Below are 19,504 nucleotides of genomic sequence, written 5' to 3' on the forward strand. Positions count from 1 at the left end.
CGGTCTTTCTTGCCGTATGATGTCCAGAAACGAACAAAGATTTGAATTAAACATCAATACTGCATTTTAATTAAGGAAACATTATTTAAAATATATTACTTTTAGAATATCATTCTAGCATTCAGATGTTAAGAATTTCCGTTTGTAAAATATAAACTTATTTGAGTTGAGTGTCGTTTAGATGCTGCATACCGACTCCGCAGTGATACATATTTTCACTTTAACCCGAAATGTCTTTTGATGGAGGAAGCGACAGGGCATGTGTGCGTGCCGACGATTAATCTTTTAACTTGATCATTTCATACTTTTTCGTCAAATTGGCCGAATAAGGTAAATTTTGAGGTTTTCGTTACGGAAGAGGACATATACAACAGTTGTCATATTCGCTGAATTTGCCACTTTTAGGTGTAACTTCAGACAGTTCATTACGAAATAATTACAGATCGTTACCGCCATGTGCCAGTTTGAACAACTCTTTTTGTTTTTGAACAAGTTTTCATGGTATGATTGGACAAAGTAACATACCGTTAATTGTGTCAAAGAATACTATATTTTCATAGAAAATGTCTCATATATAGAATAGGGTCGATCATTTAGTCTGTTAGTGTTTCTGAAGTCGCAAATGGGGAATTCCAGGATTATTATCATGCGAGCGTCAGGCAGTTCACAGCGTTCAGGAAACCAGTGAAATGTTGAAGTGTATACGAGTATTTTGTATAGTTCCTGGTTGGAAACTCATGTCTGACAATTATTTGGTAAACTGCCTGTCCTCATTGTTCATGAATCAGATGACCCGTGAAGATCCGGGGTAAAATAGGTCTTCAGAAACCCATGCTTGCCGTAAAAGGCGACTATTCTTGTCGTAAGAGGCGACTAACAGGATTAGGTGGTCAGACTCGCTGACTTGGTTGATGCTGGATTGTCTGGTCCAGACTCGATTATTTACAGACCGCTGTCATATAGCTGGAATATTGCTGAGTGCAGCGTTAAACAACAAACAAATATGAATCAGACTCGTAATGAAAGTATCATGCATGTAAAGAGGATACATGTTTATTATGGCACATTATTGTGCATGCATAAATATGAAACATATACAACTGTAAAATATCATGTATAAGGTCACACCCCAAATGTCTGATGTTAGTATTTATTAGAGCCTTGACATTTTGACACAAAATGTCGACTGAATGAAGGATGAAACGTTTCCTGCAGTTTAAACAAACAGTGAAATGCTTTGAACTACAAGTGCATCAGATGTGTACAATTAGCAGTGCACTGTTTAGAACAGCATTCTTACGGTTTGGTGAACGCTACCACCACAATGACATATGTACTACATTTGAATGTTGCGACCCCTAAATACTTTAACATTAGACTATAACAAGGACACCTTGGCTTTCATGTGTAATTTCTAACTCTGCATGTTGATTGTAAACAGTGTTGGAAATGGGCAGATCAACGCTACCACCACAATGACATGTGTACTACATTTGAATGTTGCGACCCCTAAATCCTTTAACATTAGACTATAACAAGGACACCTTGGCTTTCATGTGTAATTTCTAACTCTGCATATTGATTGTAAACAGTGTTGGAAATGGGCAGATCTACCCCTAAAGTATTCTACTTTCATCATTTTGTAACCCTAATGTTAACAGTTAAAGTAACTTAATGATTTTGGGGTCCAGGGTTGCGCTGTCCCTAGATTCAAATACTATTGGAGCAAACTTCTAGGATCCGAAGGTGGCCGTTCGGGTAGCGTAGTGGTTAAAGCGTTCGCTCGTCACGCCGAAGACCCGGGTTTGATTCCCGACATGGGTACAATGTGTGAAGCCCATTTCTGGTGTCCCCCGCCGTGATATTGATGGAATATTGCTAATTTTTAGCGGCGTAAAACCATACTCACTCACTCTAGGACCCCAGGACACACCTTTAAATCAACCACTGGTAACGTGACCTGTTCATTAAACAATGTTCTTACTGAGAATGTGCATAATTATTCATGTAAGTTGGGCATCGCCTCCATGGTCTAGTGGGGCTAAAGCAAGGACTAGTCAGCTCAGAGTCAGTATACTATGTCTGAGTGGGGTATTCTTGATAAACTGCGAGATGGTATCTCAGTGAGCTACCACTATAAATCATCATCAGTCCAGACTAGTACAAGCAGCAACACACACACGTCGCTATACAAGTGCAATAATCTTGGACCGATGTTAAACCTCAGTTCACCTCACCTCACCTCACCTCACCTCACCTCACCTCACCTCACCTCACCTCACCTCATGTATGTTGGACAATTTCAGGAAGCAAGTGGGCGGCCATGGACCCGTCGTGGTCTAATGGTGGGAAGCCACCAGATGAAAGTATGACCAGAGATCAAAGAAAAGCAAGAATTCAGCCATTTTGGGAGGACTTAAGGTAGGCTTTCCTAATCATGCTTATATTCAATTGATTTCTTAATATCCAAATACTTTTCCTCTAAACTGGCATGGATTTATCTAGGTGTTCTAAGTGGTCAATATTATACACCATGCCTAGTTCCTCAAAGTTTATTTAAAATTCCCAAATTGGAATAAGAAGTATCCCAATTCAGGTTAATACAATGGAACGAGACTGCTTTCGAGTTTTTGTTGACTGCTGCCACCGAAGTTGGTTTTTTTAATGAATGAGTGAGTTAGAATTTAATGTTGCATCTGCATTATTTCATCCATATAGCGACAATTTTTTGAATGACTAAAACCAAAGACTTATTGACAGGAGAGATTAACTGTCCATGGCTTCTTCCAAATAGCCCTGGGGATTTCTTTTGTGGCATGTCATGAAATTTAATGTTCTGAAAACTCGCCCAAAAAACTTTGTAGTTGCACTTTCTCCAAACGTTTAATGCGATTATCATAAAAATGTAATACACCTTCTGTAGAATGTGCTCCTGCTTTGAACATGTTGAACGTGTTTTGGCTCAAGTGAGTCATATGTCAAGGTCAGCATTCTGGTTTTAGAAAACCATGATTATATCATTGTCAGCTCCTATTGTAATAAAACAGGTTATACTTCACAAAGTGCACCATATCACTTGAGCACCATTAGAAAATATGTGTTGAAGCCCAGTTGACGGTACACATGCTCTCCAAATCCTGCAATAAAACGAATTCGGCGCAGAAGTTGCCATGTTTGTGAACCGGATGCCGATATCGTAACATGATTTTGATTGGACTATTTATAGACTCGTTAGTCCAGCCAAATTATAACTCCATTATTCCAACCTAGTTCAGCAAGGGTGGAAACTGGACTTTTAAAGTCACTTAAATCCCTTGCTTTGGGAAAATGGCTATCACCTTATAGTAATAACTATATTTACATGACATAGGAACCATTTGGGAATTGTTACTAACAATTGCTGCATGTTTATTCCAAATTTGCTAAGTTACTTAGTTTAAAAGCTTTGATATATCCCTGTTGTGACAGTGATGCTGATTATGATTATGCAAGACATAATCGTGGATAAAATTAAAATCCACTTTTGAAGGTTTGAATTGTGATCAGTATTGTATGTGTTGTAGTGTGCTTGAAGTAATATGGACAGAAAAGCGAACTAGAACATGTAGAATGTACTCAACAGAAATATGACAAAGTGTGTTTCAGTTATCATGATTAGTACAACAGCTGTCCTATGTTTTTGTCCCTGTTCAATCCCATTAAGTGCTTCTGCAGGTTCTACATGGTATGGCAGCCCATTTTGTCTCAGACTTTGTGACATTCTGGGAGTGCTAATTAATTGGATGACGGAAATACTTGTTAATGACACAACCCTTTTCCATACTTTTGTTTCCTGCCCGTGGGGATTCTGGGTTAGAGTACGTCCCCAGCAACCTGGGTTGGTCCAGAGTGCTGACTTTAGGGGATCCGGTGGTCAGACTCGGTGACTTGGTTGATTACAAGTCAATGTCACCTGTGAAGAAATGGGTTAGAATAGGCCTTCAGCAACCCATGTTTGCCATAAAAGGCGACTATGCTAACGGGATTGGGTGGTCAGGTTCGCCGACATGGTTGATGCATGTTATTGTATCCCAAAAGCGTATATCAATGCTAATGATGTCATAGTGCTATGACATTCATGACTCCTATACTTTAACATAGACTTATGGTTGTCGTAACATTATGATCACTTTGTGGAACCCGCCCAGCATATCACCTTTTTAAGCTATTACCATACATTGTCGATCATGTAAACATTGAAATAGACTCAGTTTAAAAAGCCAGTCATGGTAAAGGGAAGCAACAGAAATTGTTTGTGTACTATAATCACTATACATAGGTTTATCTTTATTTCAGCGATGACAAGGAACCTCGGACAACCAAGGTAGGACAAGAGCTGATTTTGAAATCATGCCATGTTACAGTGTTCCCTCGCTATTGCACTCTTCAATATAGCGCTATTTCGTTTAATGCGCGTTGTAAAGCATGGCTCCCAAAGTTTAATGACATAAACTCAAGTTTTTCACGATGTTTCAAGACACTAGGTTCTTTTACCCCTATCTCAGAAAAACATTATCAGCTGATCACCGCGATCACGTAACACTGGAAATACCAGTCAATAAATCCGAACTGAAGTATGCAATTTAATCCTATTATTATATGATATCTGGTTATAAACAAATTGTTTATCTGGACAGATGTTTGCAATATATTTGATTAATTATATTCAAAATTTCATTCAATAATTATAATAATGTTAACAATAATTTTGGAGAAATCGTATGCAAAGTGATCGGTAGATTGCACAACTCACCGTTATTTACAGCAACCACGGTCATATTACCGCTTTTGATGCTTTGAAACAAACTTTAGATGCAAGAGAATGGATACACGTATCATCAATGTCGTACCATGACTCGCTAAAAGTCATATTTGAGGTAGTTTGACTGTTTAATGTCATCATATGTATTTCGGTTCAGTTGCCTTTGGTAAATCAAATGTCACGTAACCAGTCCGGATTATCCTGGTACCAAATATTCTTTGGCAGTGTACTCCATGATATTGTGAACATACAATAACATTTTACGGAGCTCTAGATAGGCTTTTCGTCAATTGGGTATTTCAACCAGGGGTTTGATTTTGATTGGGTATCCACAAGATGTAGAGGGTATTCAAATATTATTACCCAACTGTTTCTTGACATTTGAGTATTTTAACTTAAAACCTGTTTCGTAACAATCCCTGTGAATCATTTAAAACTATGTGAATAGTAGTATGCCTGTCTGCATCTGCTGCAGCTCCCTCTCTGGGAAGCCATTTTTGTTTGCAAAACCGAGCATTGTAAGAAAGGCCCTTTTTTCAATCAACAATCAGCTTCTGTTCAAGATACAACATGTGCATAGACTTTTCAATTGGCATCTCCGACTTTGAGATCAGTAAGTGAATTTGGCGATCGGCTGATAGTCATTTTATCTAACAGTTGTAATATACGCAATCATTTGATATAAGTTATAATATAAGCATTGATTTTATTTCAATAGGGTATTTATAGTTTTTGTTGCGTATTTGTATGACATGTATGATAGGATTTTATTTGTTCACATATTTCAGTTTAGTTGATGCATATTTTACACTAATATGCAGCTTATGTCAAGCTCTGCATTACGTAGCATCCTTATTGACTTATTTGTTGTTATCCCAAGTGGATTCCCAGGGTAGCATTGATCCCAAGCAAACTATGCTGGTCGTAAAAGGTGATTCCATGGATCAGTTGGTCAGGCTCATTGACTTCATTGTTTTAAGTTATTGTACCATGAAGGCGTGGGCTGTTGTTCACAATGTCAATACTTAAATGTGTATTTTCTGAAAAATATGATGTTTTTTATGTTGTGTACTTTTTTTGCTTCAACATTTGTGCGACCAATGACTTGAAAACTACTTCATGGATTCTTTTCTAATTGGGGGTACAGTTTCTATTCCAATAGGAGATAGCAGTATGGAGTTCTTTTTCAGTATTTGGGTTTTCTGAAAAAATGCAGCTATTTTTCTTTCTTTTTTTTCACTGAAACATTTGTGTGATCTATAACTAGAAAACTATGTCATAGATTCTTTTTGAAATTGAGGGAACAGTTTCCATACTAAAAGAAGAGGTGCAGTGCAAAGTTTAATTTGGATATGTGTATATTTTTTTTCATGTTTTGAACTTCAAATATTTTTTTACTCTAACATTTGAGCAACCTATAACTATTTGATGGATTGATTCTTTTCCAATTAGGGGTACATTCTCTATACCATGAATACCGATAGGAAAGGTGCAGTGCAAAGTTTGATTTTGATAAGTGTTATTTCTGAAAAAATATTGATTTTTTTTTTCCAGGTTTTGAACTTCAACATGTTCAAATATTTTTTTATTTTAACACTTGCACGACCTATAACTTAAAAACTACTTGATGGATTCTTTTATGTTTTGAACTTAGAAATATGTTGGCGTTGAAGTCAGGGGTATTAGTGAGCCCTGCTCACTTTTTGTCTTGGTAAAGTTAACCTTATTACTGAACATAGCAATAATCATGGTAATATTGCTTTGTGTTAGCATATTTCTTCCTTCCTTGCCCCAAGTTATTGTTGAACTCTTACTTCCCTGTGATTACTACCCTTGAAGCATGCTGCCCTATACTGATGAGTGTGTTGTGGTTGTAGCCGGCCCTGCTGTAAGAGTGTGTTGTTGTTGTTGTAACCAACTCTGCTTTATGCATGTTGTTGCAGCTAGCGCAGCTGTAAGAGTGTGTTGTTGAAGCCGGCCCTACTGTAAGAGTGTGTTGTGGTTGTAGCCGGCCCTGCTGTAAGAGAGTGTTGTTGTTGTAGCCGGCCCTGCTGTAAGAGTGTGTTGTGGTTGTAGCCGGCCCTGCTGTAAGAGTGTGTTGTGGTTGTAGCCGGCCCTGCTGTAAGAGTGTGTTGTGGTTGTAGCCGGCCCTGCTGTAAGAGAGTGTTGTGGTTGTAGCCGGCCCTGCTGTAAGAGTGTGTTGTGGTTGTAGCCGGCCCTGCTGTAAGAGTGTGTTGTGGTTGTTGCCGGCCCTACTGTAAGAGAGTGTTGTGGTTGTAGCCGGCCCTGCTGTAAGAGAGTGTTGTGGTTGTAGCAAGCCCTGCTGTAAGAGAGTGTTGTGGTTGTAGCCGGCCATGCTGTAAGAGTGTGTTGTGGTTGTAGCCGGCCCTGCTGTAAGAGTGTGTTGTGGTTGTAGCCGGCCCTGCTGTAAGAGTGTGTTGTGGTTGTAGCCGGCCCTGCTGTAAGAGAGTGTTGTGGTTGTAGCCGGCCCTGCTGTAAGAGTGTGTTGTGGTTGTAGCCGGCCCTGCTGTAAGAGTGTGTTGTGGTTGTTGCCGGCCCTACTGTAAGAGAGTGTTGTGGTTGTAGCCGGCCCTGCTGTAAGAGAGTGTTGTGGTTGTAGCAAGCCCTGCTGTAAGAGAGTGTTGTGGTTGTAGCCGGCCCTGCTGTAAGAGTGTGTTGTGGTTGTAGCCGTCGCTGCTGTTAGAGTGTGTTGTGGTTGTAGCCGGCCCTGCTGTAAGAGAGTGTTGTTGTTGTAGCCGGCCCTGCTGTAAGAGTGTGTTGTGGTTGTAGCTGGCCCTGCTGTAAGAGTGTGTTGTGGTTGTAGCCGGCCATGCAGTAAGAGTGTGTTGTGGTTGTAGCCGGCCATGCAGTAAGAGTGTGTTGTGGTTGTAGCCGGCGCTGCTGTAAGAGTGTGTTGTTGAAGCCTGCCCTACTGTAAGAGGGTTTTGTTGTTGTAGCCGGCCCTGCTGTAAGAGTGTGTTGTGGTTGTTGCCGGCCCTGCTGTAAGAGAGTGTTGTGGTTGTAGCCGGCCCTGCTGTAAGAGTGTGTTGTGGTTGTTGCCGGCCCTGCTGTAAGAGTGTGTTGTGGTTGAAGCCGGCCCTACTGTAATAGTGTGTTGTGGTTGTAGCCGGCCCTGCTGTAGGAGTGTGTTGTGGTTGTAGCCGGCCCTGCTGTAAGAGTGTGTTGTGGTTGTAGCCGGCGCTGCTGTAAGAGTGTTTTGTGGTTGTAGCCGGCCCTGCTGTAAGAGTGTGTTGTGGTTGTAGCCGGCGCTGTTGTAAGAGTGTGTTGTGGTTGTAGCCGGCGCTGCTGCAGCTGATGCAGGACCTGAAGGATGAGGGGAACACCCTGTTCAAAGAGACCATGTACGACCTGGCCTGGATGCACTACCGCAACGCTCTGTTTGTGGCGCGGATGCTGGAGATGAGGTTCTACTATGAAGTGAAGAAGGATTTCATCTCAACTCTCTTTTCTAACAGAGCCCTGTGTTGCTTGAAAAAGGTAATTTTTTTAAGTCAAGTATTCCTGGGTCTTCGGATAATACACCAACATGTTGCATGACTTGTACCTGATTTGTGTAGCTTATTCAGGGCTTATGTCAAAATCTTTCAAATCTATGTCAAACCCTTGTTTGTCAATACATCAATCTTTGAACTAGTTCAATGCCTCGAAGCTTTATTTACCATACTACATCAATAATCCCTATGTTATGTGTAATTTGTCATGCTTTTGGGGGCTTGACATCATCAAACTGTGGGTACCGCAACATTATGTGCATATATTTCATCTTTGAAATATATGGGACCAGAGTGCAACGTTGTTTTGTCTGGTGCAACTCGGTTTTCATGTGTGCTCGCACTTGATACAAGTTAAATCAAGTTCCTTAAATCGAGCCTTGTTATTGTTTAACCATGTTAACTGAGGCATTCGTTCATAAGACACAAATTGGATTCAAAAAAGGGAAACAGTTTGTCAAGTCTTTCAAATTATTTCCAATAAATGTTTTGAAACATGTCAGGGATTATGGAATAGATAGGTGCACCACAGTAGATCGGGTACACCATAAGAGACAAATGAATGTGAGATGGGGTATGTTTAGTCTTAGTTCAGTCGCTATCATAAAAGATCATTTTCCCGAGGCAAGCATGTCCACTAACCTACATCAAAGCCTAGTTTCTACCCTGACACAAAAACATAGGCAATTGTTGGGGATTTAAAAGATGAAAAAGACAAATGTTGTCAACAAAACACAGGCAGCAGTAAATCACTTTCATACGAAGGGGTACCAGTCGTGGATGTTGATTTTGTGAAATGTTCTCTGATTGACTATTGTGCGATAGCCCAGTCATATTTAGCACAGGAAAGTGGGCTTGATGTGACTTTGATAAAAAGGCTAATGGATGCTCTTACTTCAGGAAGATGGTTCGTCCCATCATCCACATATGATGGTGCAGTGGTCACCATTATTGACGAGCCTCATGTAAATTGGGATGCTTTTTAGTTTTGTCGGAATTGTTTTCAAAACAAGTGAAGGCTTTGTTTGCCATTTAAAAATACCATTTCTTGCAGATATTTCAAATTTGGCAAGGATTGATAAATATCTTCTTTCTGTTGTATAGGAATTGTATGAAGAGGCCGTGGCCGACTGTGATTCAGGTATGTATGATTTTATGGTTTAAGTTACATACAAGACAATGATGCTTTTAAGTGGTATGTTTCCGATACCTTTCATTTATCTTCTGCACTTGTTTAAGCAAAACCTGCTAATGTTCCCACACCACTACTTGATATACCTGTGAAGATCAGGGGTACAATAGGTCGTCAGCAACCCATGCTTGCTGTAAAAGACTATGCTTGTCGTAAGAGGCGACTAACGGGATCGGATGGTCTTTCTTGCTGACTTGGTTGATGCATGTCATCGTATTCCATTTGCATAGATCGATGCTCATAATGTCAATCACTGGATTGTTTGGTCCAGACTTGATTATTTACTGACCTCTGTCATATACATGATATAGCTGGAGTATTGCTGAGTGTAGCGTTCAATCACTCACTCACTCAAGTTCATGTATTCTTACATTTGCTCCAGAAACGACAGCTGGGAAACTTATTGCTGCCAACCTGGGGCCGAATATCGGCCACTGAGAAATATACCCATGGATGATCAAAATGGTTATACATCACTTCATAATGTTAATGATGTGTTACATCTTAAAAAAATATTTTAATTTTCAGCTATTAGAACTCAGCCCACCAATCTGAAAGCTTACTACCGCAAAGTGCAGGCTCTCAAAGCTCTTGAAAAGTACCAGGATGCACTGCAGCTGGCACGGACTGGATATGCAAAACAGCCTGCAGTAAGGAAAACTTTAATTGTTCAATTCTCTCTATCTTGACCTTTATCAATGCTTTGTAGGTTGGTATGCACTACATTCCTTTAGCAGCAAAAAAAACCCCCAAAAAACCCTGCTTTGCAGTGTAGTTGCGATCTTAAAACAATGCGATCACAGCCTGGTTCAAGTTAGAAGGGAGCCGGCATGTGCTATGACCAATAACAAACGTGTGCAACATTCTTTTGGCCATGTAAGGTGAGGTGAAATGAGGTTTAATGTCGCGTCCAAGATAACTGTACTTACATAGTGACGTATGCATGCGTGGGTGCGTGCACTAGTCCGGACTAATTATGATTTTACAGTTTAACATGAATACCTTACTCAGACACAGAATACTCACTCCGAGCGGACCAGTCGTCGTTTTAGCCCCTTAATGCTGAGTGCCATGCAGGCAGGGTAACAACAAGTACCATTTTTTAATGTCTTTTGGTATGACCTGTCCGGGAATAGAACCCCAACCTTCCACTCTACCACCAGACCATGCATGCGGTCCTTGTGGCCATGTATACAGCATCAGTATGAGGCAACAGTAAAAATAGTTATAGTATTTAAAGTGTATAAATCATCCCTAACATGGCTAAAATGGTTTGCAGCTCTAGTTCGCCATACAGATTACCCCGGTCATAATAAGGTCCTGGAGGTGTTACATGCTAGAGTTAGGTCTTTGATTTTGGGACGGTGGGGTAGCCTAGTGGTTAGAGCCTTTGCTCTTCATGCCAAAGGCCTGGGTTCGATTCCCCACATGGGTACAAGGTCTGAAGCTCCCATTGTGATATTGCTGGAATATTGCTAAAAGCAGCATAAAAATACTCACTCTTCAAAACTCCTTGTCTGTGAGTATACGGCACACGTCTCTTTCTACAGGGTTTGTGGATTATTTCGTCTGTTCAAAAAGGCCCGTGGCCTACAAGTACTGAATAAAGGAAAGTGAAGATGAAGTATGGATTATACACAAGAAAATACAACACTAGCTTTATAGAAAGTTCAGGGAAACTGATGTTAGAATCTTCTTTATTTGGAAGTTGTAGCCACTGTACCTTCATGTCCAGTTATTGTACACCCGACTGCCTCAATACTCTAGAGGTAGAGAGAGAGTGGAAGGTCCTGGGTTCGATACCAGGTTCGTTCACAGGCTGCGTCATACCAAAGGCTTTGAAAGATGGTATTTGTTGTTACCCTGTCTGGCGCTCAGCATTAAGGGGCTAAAAACAAGGACTGGTCGGCACGGAGTCAGTATGCTGTGTCTGAGTGGGGTATTCATGTTAAACTGTGGCAATGTGCTAGCGCTATATCCAGTGGATCTGAACGCAAACACTGCAGACTCAAAACCTTTTGGCCAAGATTCTACTTAGACTGTTACCATGGTAATGATACAATAGATATCTGGATGCCTGGATCAGTAGACAATACACAGTATGATTCATGCCTTTTGTTGCAGTAATAAGCATTCCATCATGAAAGGGGCCATGCCAAAACATGTAGTAAACTTAGTTCACCAAGCTACATTGACTCGAGCATTCGAGAGTTCCTGTACATAGTACTTGGTGCCTGCATCATCAGATTTTTATTCATTTTGGTTCCATGTCCTTATGTTATGTCATTTAATATCATGTACATACTACATGATTTGTAAAACATGCATGTCCAAAATATAACTCCCTGTCGGGCTGCATGAAATTTTTCTCCACCTGCCTGACCGTCTGGCAGATAATTTATATTCTACTTACGTATTCAGTCTTCTTATAACTTCTTGTAGATTCTCAATTAATTGTTAGCATTATTTCAACTGAATCAAGACGTGATTTGTCTCTCTCTTTTTTTATGTGATTTTTCAACATTCATAATGTGTGCGTGCATGCAGGTAACTTTGACGATGCGCAGACAACACTTATGGGTCACCTGCCCCACTGTCTTCTTGGGTTTTAAAAACTTTACAAACACTGAATTCTTGATGTCAGGATTTCATGCTTGCATTGTCAGCGGTAGAAACTAACACTTTTAGTCTACTAGTCCTTATAATGATAACATACAGCATGATACAGCCAAAACCTTAAAAATGGCAAATTTCTACTAGTCCTTATGATACCTTAACTTTTGGGCAGTTTGGCAAGGACTATAGGACTAGTGCCAATTTCTAACGCTGATTGTGGTGACATTTGTCATATACCGCTCAATGATATGAGGCAATGTGCGATAGAGCCAACATGGAGATGGTCATGTCACAGGGGGTGTAATAACCAGACCCGTATTATAGCCCTGCCAGGCTGATATGGCTAGTCAATGCGTTTTGAATGGGCGATCGATATCAGCCTGGGTAGTATGAAATTAGGGTTATGTCCCTTAGTGTCTTGCTTTGTTGACATGGTTAAAAACGTCAAGAGTCGACATACATATAATGTGCAGTGTTCATTCTGGAGCATAGCATTATGGCCACATGTTTGTTTCAGTTATAACTCAAGAAATATCTCTAGTTGTAGTGTGGTTTCTAAACTTCAAAAGACTCTTGTATCATTCGTCAACTTGCTCCACTTTCTCATACTTATCATAAGAGGCGAATAACGGGATCGTTGTGGCTTGGTCCAGATTAGATTATTTACAGACCGCCGTCTCACAGCTGGAATATTGCTGAGAGCGGCATTAAACAACAAACAAACAAACACTTGCTCATATGTTGACCCCGGGAATGATCAGTGTGGAGGACAAACAATCTCCATCCCAATGATAACACCCTTGTTAACCACCCAGTTTAGAGCGCAGGGAAAGAGTCAGTGCTGTGGGGAGTTTGTTTTCAAAACTTGTAGATTGGCAGATTGCTCACCAGTCTGTTGTGGCCAGGTAAAGCGTGATATTGACCAAACACAAAAGTGTGGTGAGTGTGTTAAGGTACTTTTGGGGCATAATATCCAAAACCAATTACAGAAACAGATTCACGCAAAACTCTATCAAGTGCCACGGTCAAATCATTATTCTGAATGTCAGCATCGGCTGAGCCGCCAAAAGCAAGTAGCTGTGAGCAGGTTACAGCTTGCTTTCCCAGTAATATAGGCTAGCATCATCTCTTTATGAATTTTCCAAGAAAAATACTAGTCTCTGTTTTCTTGGCAACTTTTATCATGTTTATTAAAATGAGCATGCCCAAAAGGCCCCCCAATTCCTTTCAGGCAACAGGTGTAAGAAGTGAATGTGTTAAACTCATTTTGATGTCTGTCATCACCACCGTGTGATGTTTGGAGAAGAAAGCTAAGTGTGATATAAGACCTGTCTCATTCACTGATAGGCACATCATTGTTTAATCCCTATCAGTACAATGAATCAGCTGTCACTCCATTGGCAGTGTCACGAGGCATGTGCATGATGTCAGGGATATAAATAGACTTGGGAATTCCAGTGTCATTGTTCAGGGTTTATTTTTGGACCTGCTGCAGGTATGTGGTAGTCAGCTTTAACATTTCTGTATAGTTCACATCAAACAGGGCAAATTTCAATAATTTAACAAATATCCCAACCAAGTGTTTCTGGCTACAGTTTCATGTAGTTGTTGGGGAACTTGTATTTTGTATCAGCAATATCTGTGTCATGTCTAAACAGTTTTTACAAAGCTATGATGTCAGGGAAGACAGAAATGATTTCAACTTCTCTATTCTGTCAGGGAGACATTTTGGTATAGACTTACCTGTTAGTGTTTCTTAGTACATATGTCATGCGTATGCTGAAATGTGATTTCAGTTAATTTGTATAATTTACGTTTGTTTGATAGGCCTTTCTTAGAAGTTGACAAATAAGATTATTCGGTAATAGCAACATTCGGTCTGTATCCTTATGCCGTTGTGAAGACTTGTTAATAAAGTCTCGCTTGACGACAGTATAAAGATCTATTTCAGTATAATAATGAAGTTGTTACCCATAACTGGCTGCTTTGAATCCAGTTGTTTCATAGATTGTAACCTCAGTCAGTATTCATCCATGTCAATGTGTTAGCTCAGCATGATATTCAGTTATGGTTGAGAAAATCGATCAGACAAGGACATATCTGTTAAAAGTGCATGACTGGGTCGTTGTGACCTTCACCTTCTGTGACCTTCACCTTCTGTGGGGTACTGCACGTAGGCAGATTTGAATGTACCTGCTTGATCTGTGTAGACCTGATATCGTGTGACATGCTGTAATGTGGATTGTGTTTACATCAGCACTTGTTTCGATAGTTGACATATTGAAGGTGGCAGTCAATATTTTGTTTAAATAACTAAGTGTGACACTTGTAATGGTTTGTTACCGGTATACAATCTGTGTCAAATACTTTTGACTAAACCCGTGAATATCAGGGTTAGAATAGGTCTTCAGCAACCCATACTCGTCGAAAAAGGCGACTATGCTTGTCGTGAGAGTTGACTAACAGGATCAGGTGGTCAGGCTCACTGACTTGGTTGATGCATGTCATCGTATCCCAATTGCATGGATCTATGAACTTGATAACAATCACTGGATTGTCTGATCCAGACTTGATTATTTAGAGACCGCTGTCATATAGCTGAAATATTGCCGAGTGCAGTGTTACACTACAAACAAACATGCACATACAAAAGCTTTTGAGTATAGAAGCCCAAACCTTTATTTTGGCGTCATTTTAGTAGATTTTATTCTTTGTGTATGAACGAGAATAAGCCGATCTTACTCGACCAGAAGACATTTTACAAGACTTTGGCTTCAGAAAAGTAGTTGAAATCGCAGACTGCGTATACCTGTATACCAGGAAATTGTTAAATGATTCAAGTTGGGTAAATGTAGTGTATCTGATCCCGATGATGTAATCAGCCATCTGAACGTGATGGCGCCAAGCAGAAACATGATTATACTGGATTATAGAATTTGAAGTAGACCAGAAAACATATGCTTCATATTTGCAGTGTTTTAAATTAAGCTTGAAGGTCAAGAGGCCCTTTTCATATCCAAATCTTAAAAGTTAGACATTGTAGGGTCCCCAGATTCACATACTATAGGAGCCAAGTTCAAGGCCCCTGTTTCAAGGCCCTGTTTTTGGAACACTTGACACGCTTATGAACGGAGTAGATGAGCTCCTGATAATTATTTTGCCCTTGAGTATTTACTCACAAGTTTTCATTCACATTGGGTATTGATAAATTTTCTTTTGGTATTCAGTATATGTTTATTTCCTCTGGTGCTGTCTATTGGATGCACTTTGTGAGGTAAAACCCGTTTTTTTACAATATCGATCTTGATATGAAGTGATATTCTAAGGTGGAATCTGATTGGTCAATAAAAGGGACATAACTTGTAATAGCCACTGGTGGCATGATCGAGCCACAAAACTTCAGTCTAGTTCAGCAAGGGTGCATTGGTAACTGATAGAGGGTAATTGCGGATTTTCTTGAACAGATTTCTTACCTTCTTTGGTATATTAGAAAGTGTACTCAGGATAATTTAGACAATCATTATACCTCAATTTTTAAAAATCTTTGAATTTCATTGGTTGGTCCATATCAGTGTTGGCCTAACAATAGTCAACTGACCTGAAAAGGTTTGGCCACATCACGTCACTGACACTCCCCTCAAATACTGACTCATCACGTGAAGAATATTGACCTCATCTGCTAAAAAACAACATGGCGTCTGCTAGTGACAACATATGGTTCGCTGATCCGTTCTTTCATAAGGTGAAAGTAAGAACGGGGATAACTCTAGAAGGGGGCTCTTGTGCTTTTGGCCCCTAAAATGAAGATAAAGGGCCCACATTTTCAAAACCAATAGGGCATGCTAATATTGTGCTGTATCGGCCAGTGTGGGCATAACTCTTGAATATGTTAAATTTTCAGTTTACAGGCCCTTGTCAGATTGCATGAATTTTCCGTATAACAAAACAGTTGATTACTTTCCTCACTCACCCGTCCGTCCGTCCATCTGTCCGTCCATCCATTCATCCGTCCGTCCATCCATCCATCCATCCATCCATCCATCCATCCATCCATCCATCCATTCCTTGCTTCTCAATGATGTCCAGTACCCAGCAACGTCCACTGGGCGTAAGATGCGACCAAATAGATCGGGTTGTCTTATTGATTGCGTATCCTCGTACCACGTTGGTGTGGATTGCTGTTCACAATATTGATCACTGGTTGTCTGGTCCAGTCTCAGGACATGGCTTGAATGTTCAGTGCGCCTTTAAACTGCAAACCGACATTCATGTACCTGTATGTCTCCACCTCTATGTTCCAGGTGTTCAAGGATTTGCTTGACGAGCTGCAGGTCTTGTGTCAGCAACCGTCCCCAGATGCACCCAGGAAGACATCGCAGGTGTCCATCAATGATGCAAAACCTTCCGTCAAGAAGGACGCTGATAATGAGTGGCTTAGGGGCACAAATGCCTTGAAAGCAGAAAAGGTTAGTCCGTATCAAGACTTGAGGTTTGACAGGTCTGCAGGGTCTGTTTTACTCATGTCACTCTACCTTTAACCAGCAGCCCTCAGTCTCATGTAAGTTGCTACGGTGTAGTAGCCTAGAACTGTTTGCTCTTCACGCCAAATAACCAGGTTCAATTCTGGCATTGGTCCATGGCTATATGTCTGCAATATTGCCAAATGCGGTGTAAAATGTTACTTCAGTCAACTCCAACTGTGGTCCAAACAATATGTGAAGGTCATTCTTAGTGTTCCGAGACATGATGATGAAACCCGAAATATTCCATCACCATCACCATCATCATCACCATCGTCATCATCGTTATGACCACACATTCACTGACTCACTCAAATATGTAAAGGTTCAGGTTACTACAGTGCAGTCTGTTGATGATAACCCTGATTCATGACTGAATGAAGCTTGTACTGTATTACAGTGTTACTGCATGCTCACTGACTGTTGAAACTTCCCGATTTCCTGCTTGTATCTACTGAAAATTAGCAACAGGAGCACTTCATTTACTGTTTAAGAGTTCAAACAGTTCTGATTTGTTGCTCAATATTAAAAATGTGTCATGTTCTTTATTCATCAGCAAAGAGAAGCAGCAGTGGCAAAGATGCCGAAGAAAAAGAAAGGTAATTTTCATATTTCATCATAACATGCAGAGGTAAAAGCTCAGCATTTAATGGTGTTCCATGTTTGATAGCTTGCTCATGCTATCAACCACTGGTTCATCAACCCCCATGGGGAGATTCAACATTTAATGGTGTTCAGTGTTTGCTACCTGTTGCGTGTCGACTGCACTATGCCCTAATAGTATGCTCATACTATCAACCACTGGTTTGTCCACCCAGTGGGGAGATTCAGCATTTAATGGTGTTCAGTGTTTGCTACCTGTTGCGTGTCGACTGCACTATGCCCTGATAGTATGCTCATGCTATCACCCACTGGTTTGTCAACCCCGTGGGGAGATTCAGCATTTAATGGTGTTCAGTGTTTGATACCTGTTGCGTGTCGACTGCACTATGCCCTAATAGTATGCTCATGCTATCAAACACTGGTTCGCCAACCCCGTGTGGATTCCTATTAGATTTGGTCCCCAGCATGCTGGTCGTATGAGACAAACAAATGGATCAGGGGATTAGAATCTGTGACTTAGTTGATTGCGTGTCATCGTACACCGACAGCGTAGATTGTTGCTCACAATATCGTTCACTGGATTGTCTGGTCCAGACTCGATTATTTACAGACCACCGTCATACAGATGGAATATTGCTGACGTCCACTCACTATTAGACATGTCAGAGACTCAGTACTGAAGGCATGTCAGCTGCAGTAGGTTCAACACTTGTCATGTCAACAACTTGCTCACTTCTTTTTTTAATGATATGATACTGTTGTTTGTGCACAGCTAACAAGACGAACGGTGTGAAGAATGCCCCTGTGCCTGCCCCTGCCCCTGCCCCTGCCCACACAGTGGAGAAGGAGAGTAGCTCGGAGGAATCCGATGCAGACTCAAGTGACCTTGGGGAGGATGAGAAGTTTGTGAAGCAGCTTCAGAGTGTGCGGACCAATGTGAAAAAAGCCCCCCCATTTAAGATCACACAGCCTAAAGTGCCTAAGGAGGAGGAGGCGTGGGCGTTCCCGCACTCCCCCGACACAGGAGTAGACATGGTGCCCTTCGACGGCTTCAGGAAGGTGGGCCCAATAGGTACCAAGGTGGGTGCTACAGACTGTACAGCCATCTTTATTGCTTTCTAACATTATGGGGTACAGGTGGTCCAGTTGTCGTGAGACCTGTATCACTTAAGCTTTTCTTCCACGTGAAGCTGAAATATGTTCAGCCATTGAAGATCCGGTTCTTCATCAACCCTTGCTTGTCTAAAAGGTGAATATGCTTGTCATAAGAGGCGACTAACGGGATAGGGTGGTCATGCACAGTTGATGCATAGATCGATGCTCATGATGACAATCACTGGATTGTCTGGTCAAGACTCGATTATTTACAGACCGTTGTCATATAGCTGGAATATTGAGTGCTGAGTTAAACAATAAACAAACTTGGTGCAGAATATGTGCCCATCATATCATGCCTTTCATAAAAGCTGACTCCTATGGATTGAGTGGCTTCTCTGTGTCATCTGTATAATGGAGCCCTGATTGATTGCTGCTCATGTTATCATCCACTGGTTGGCCTGGCCTAGACTCGCTGCAGTAGGAATATTGTTGACTGCTCTTGTGATTATCACTATTCAGTGGTAGAAACTAACATTTTTAGTCCTAGTCCTTATGATAACATATAGCAAAACCTTTCAAAATGGCAAGTTTCTACTAGTCCTTTTGATACCTTAGCTATTGGTCAGATTGACTGCTCTTATGATCTAGTTAATGTGGTTGTAAATTGTGTTATACCCCTCTGGACTCTAAATTGTAATATACCCCACTGTTTGTGTTGTCAGGCTGCTGCAGTTGTTCCAACCATGGGATTAGATGATTTTAAGGCTCCAGGTAAGTAGTACTGGTACAGTTTAGCTCCAGTGTCAAGTAGTATTTTTCTAGAGACATGCTTGTTATGTTCAGCAGCCAAACTCAGATGCATGAACAAAGGACCAACTGGGATTGCTCTCAGTGGTGTGATTCTGTGTGTTACCATGGTTACCACAGATCAATGCTAATCATATAACTGAGTCTATTAGACTCTACAGTTTGTTTTAAGTCCCGAAGGAAGTATTCTACACTGCATAGAGGGTACATCAACCCATACCCACCTCCAGACCGGTGGACAACTTATATTGTTTTATGCTTCTCAAATAGTGAGTGAGTGAGTGAGTATGGTTTTATGCCACTTGTAGCAATATTCCAGCAATATCACGTTGGGGACACCAGAAATGGGCTTCAC

At 40.9% G+C, this 19,504-nt stretch overlaps 1 protein-coding gene across 1 annotated transcript in view; it reads left to right on the forward strand.

Moving 5' to 3' along the window:
- The first annotated feature begins 238 nt into the window (after window positions 1-238).
- The window catches only part of LOC139467980 (3'-5' exoribonuclease HELZ2-like), a 52,060-nt gene continuing 32,794 nt past the window's right edge, over window positions 239-19,504 (forward strand). Inside the window, exons 1-10 of the mRNA XM_071249605.1 lie at window positions 239-330; window positions 2,307-2,421; window positions 4,336-4,363; window positions 8,099-8,299; window positions 9,418-9,454; window positions 10,034-10,155; window positions 16,423-16,587; window positions 17,198-17,240; window positions 18,017-18,324; window positions 19,065-19,113. Coding sequence (XP_071105706.1) covers window positions 2,324-2,421; window positions 4,336-4,363; window positions 8,099-8,299; window positions 9,418-9,454; window positions 10,034-10,155; window positions 16,423-16,587; window positions 17,198-17,240; window positions 18,017-18,324; window positions 19,065-19,113 — 1,051 coding nt within the window. The 5' untranslated portion in view covers window positions 239-330; window positions 2,307-2,323. The remainder of the gene's footprint in view (window positions 331-2,306; window positions 2,422-4,335; window positions 4,364-8,098; window positions 8,300-9,417; window positions 9,455-10,033; window positions 10,156-16,422; window positions 16,588-17,197; window positions 17,241-18,016; window positions 18,325-19,064; window positions 19,114-19,504) is intronic.

Source organism: Haliotis cracherodii, unplaced genomic scaffold (genome assembly GCF_022045235.1).
Source record: "Haliotis cracherodii isolate W230 unplaced genomic scaffold, xgHalCrac1.p SCAF_2, whole genome shotgun sequence".
NCBI classification, from domain to species: Eukaryota; Metazoa; Mollusca; class Gastropoda; order Lepetellida; family Haliotidae; genus Haliotis; species Haliotis cracherodii.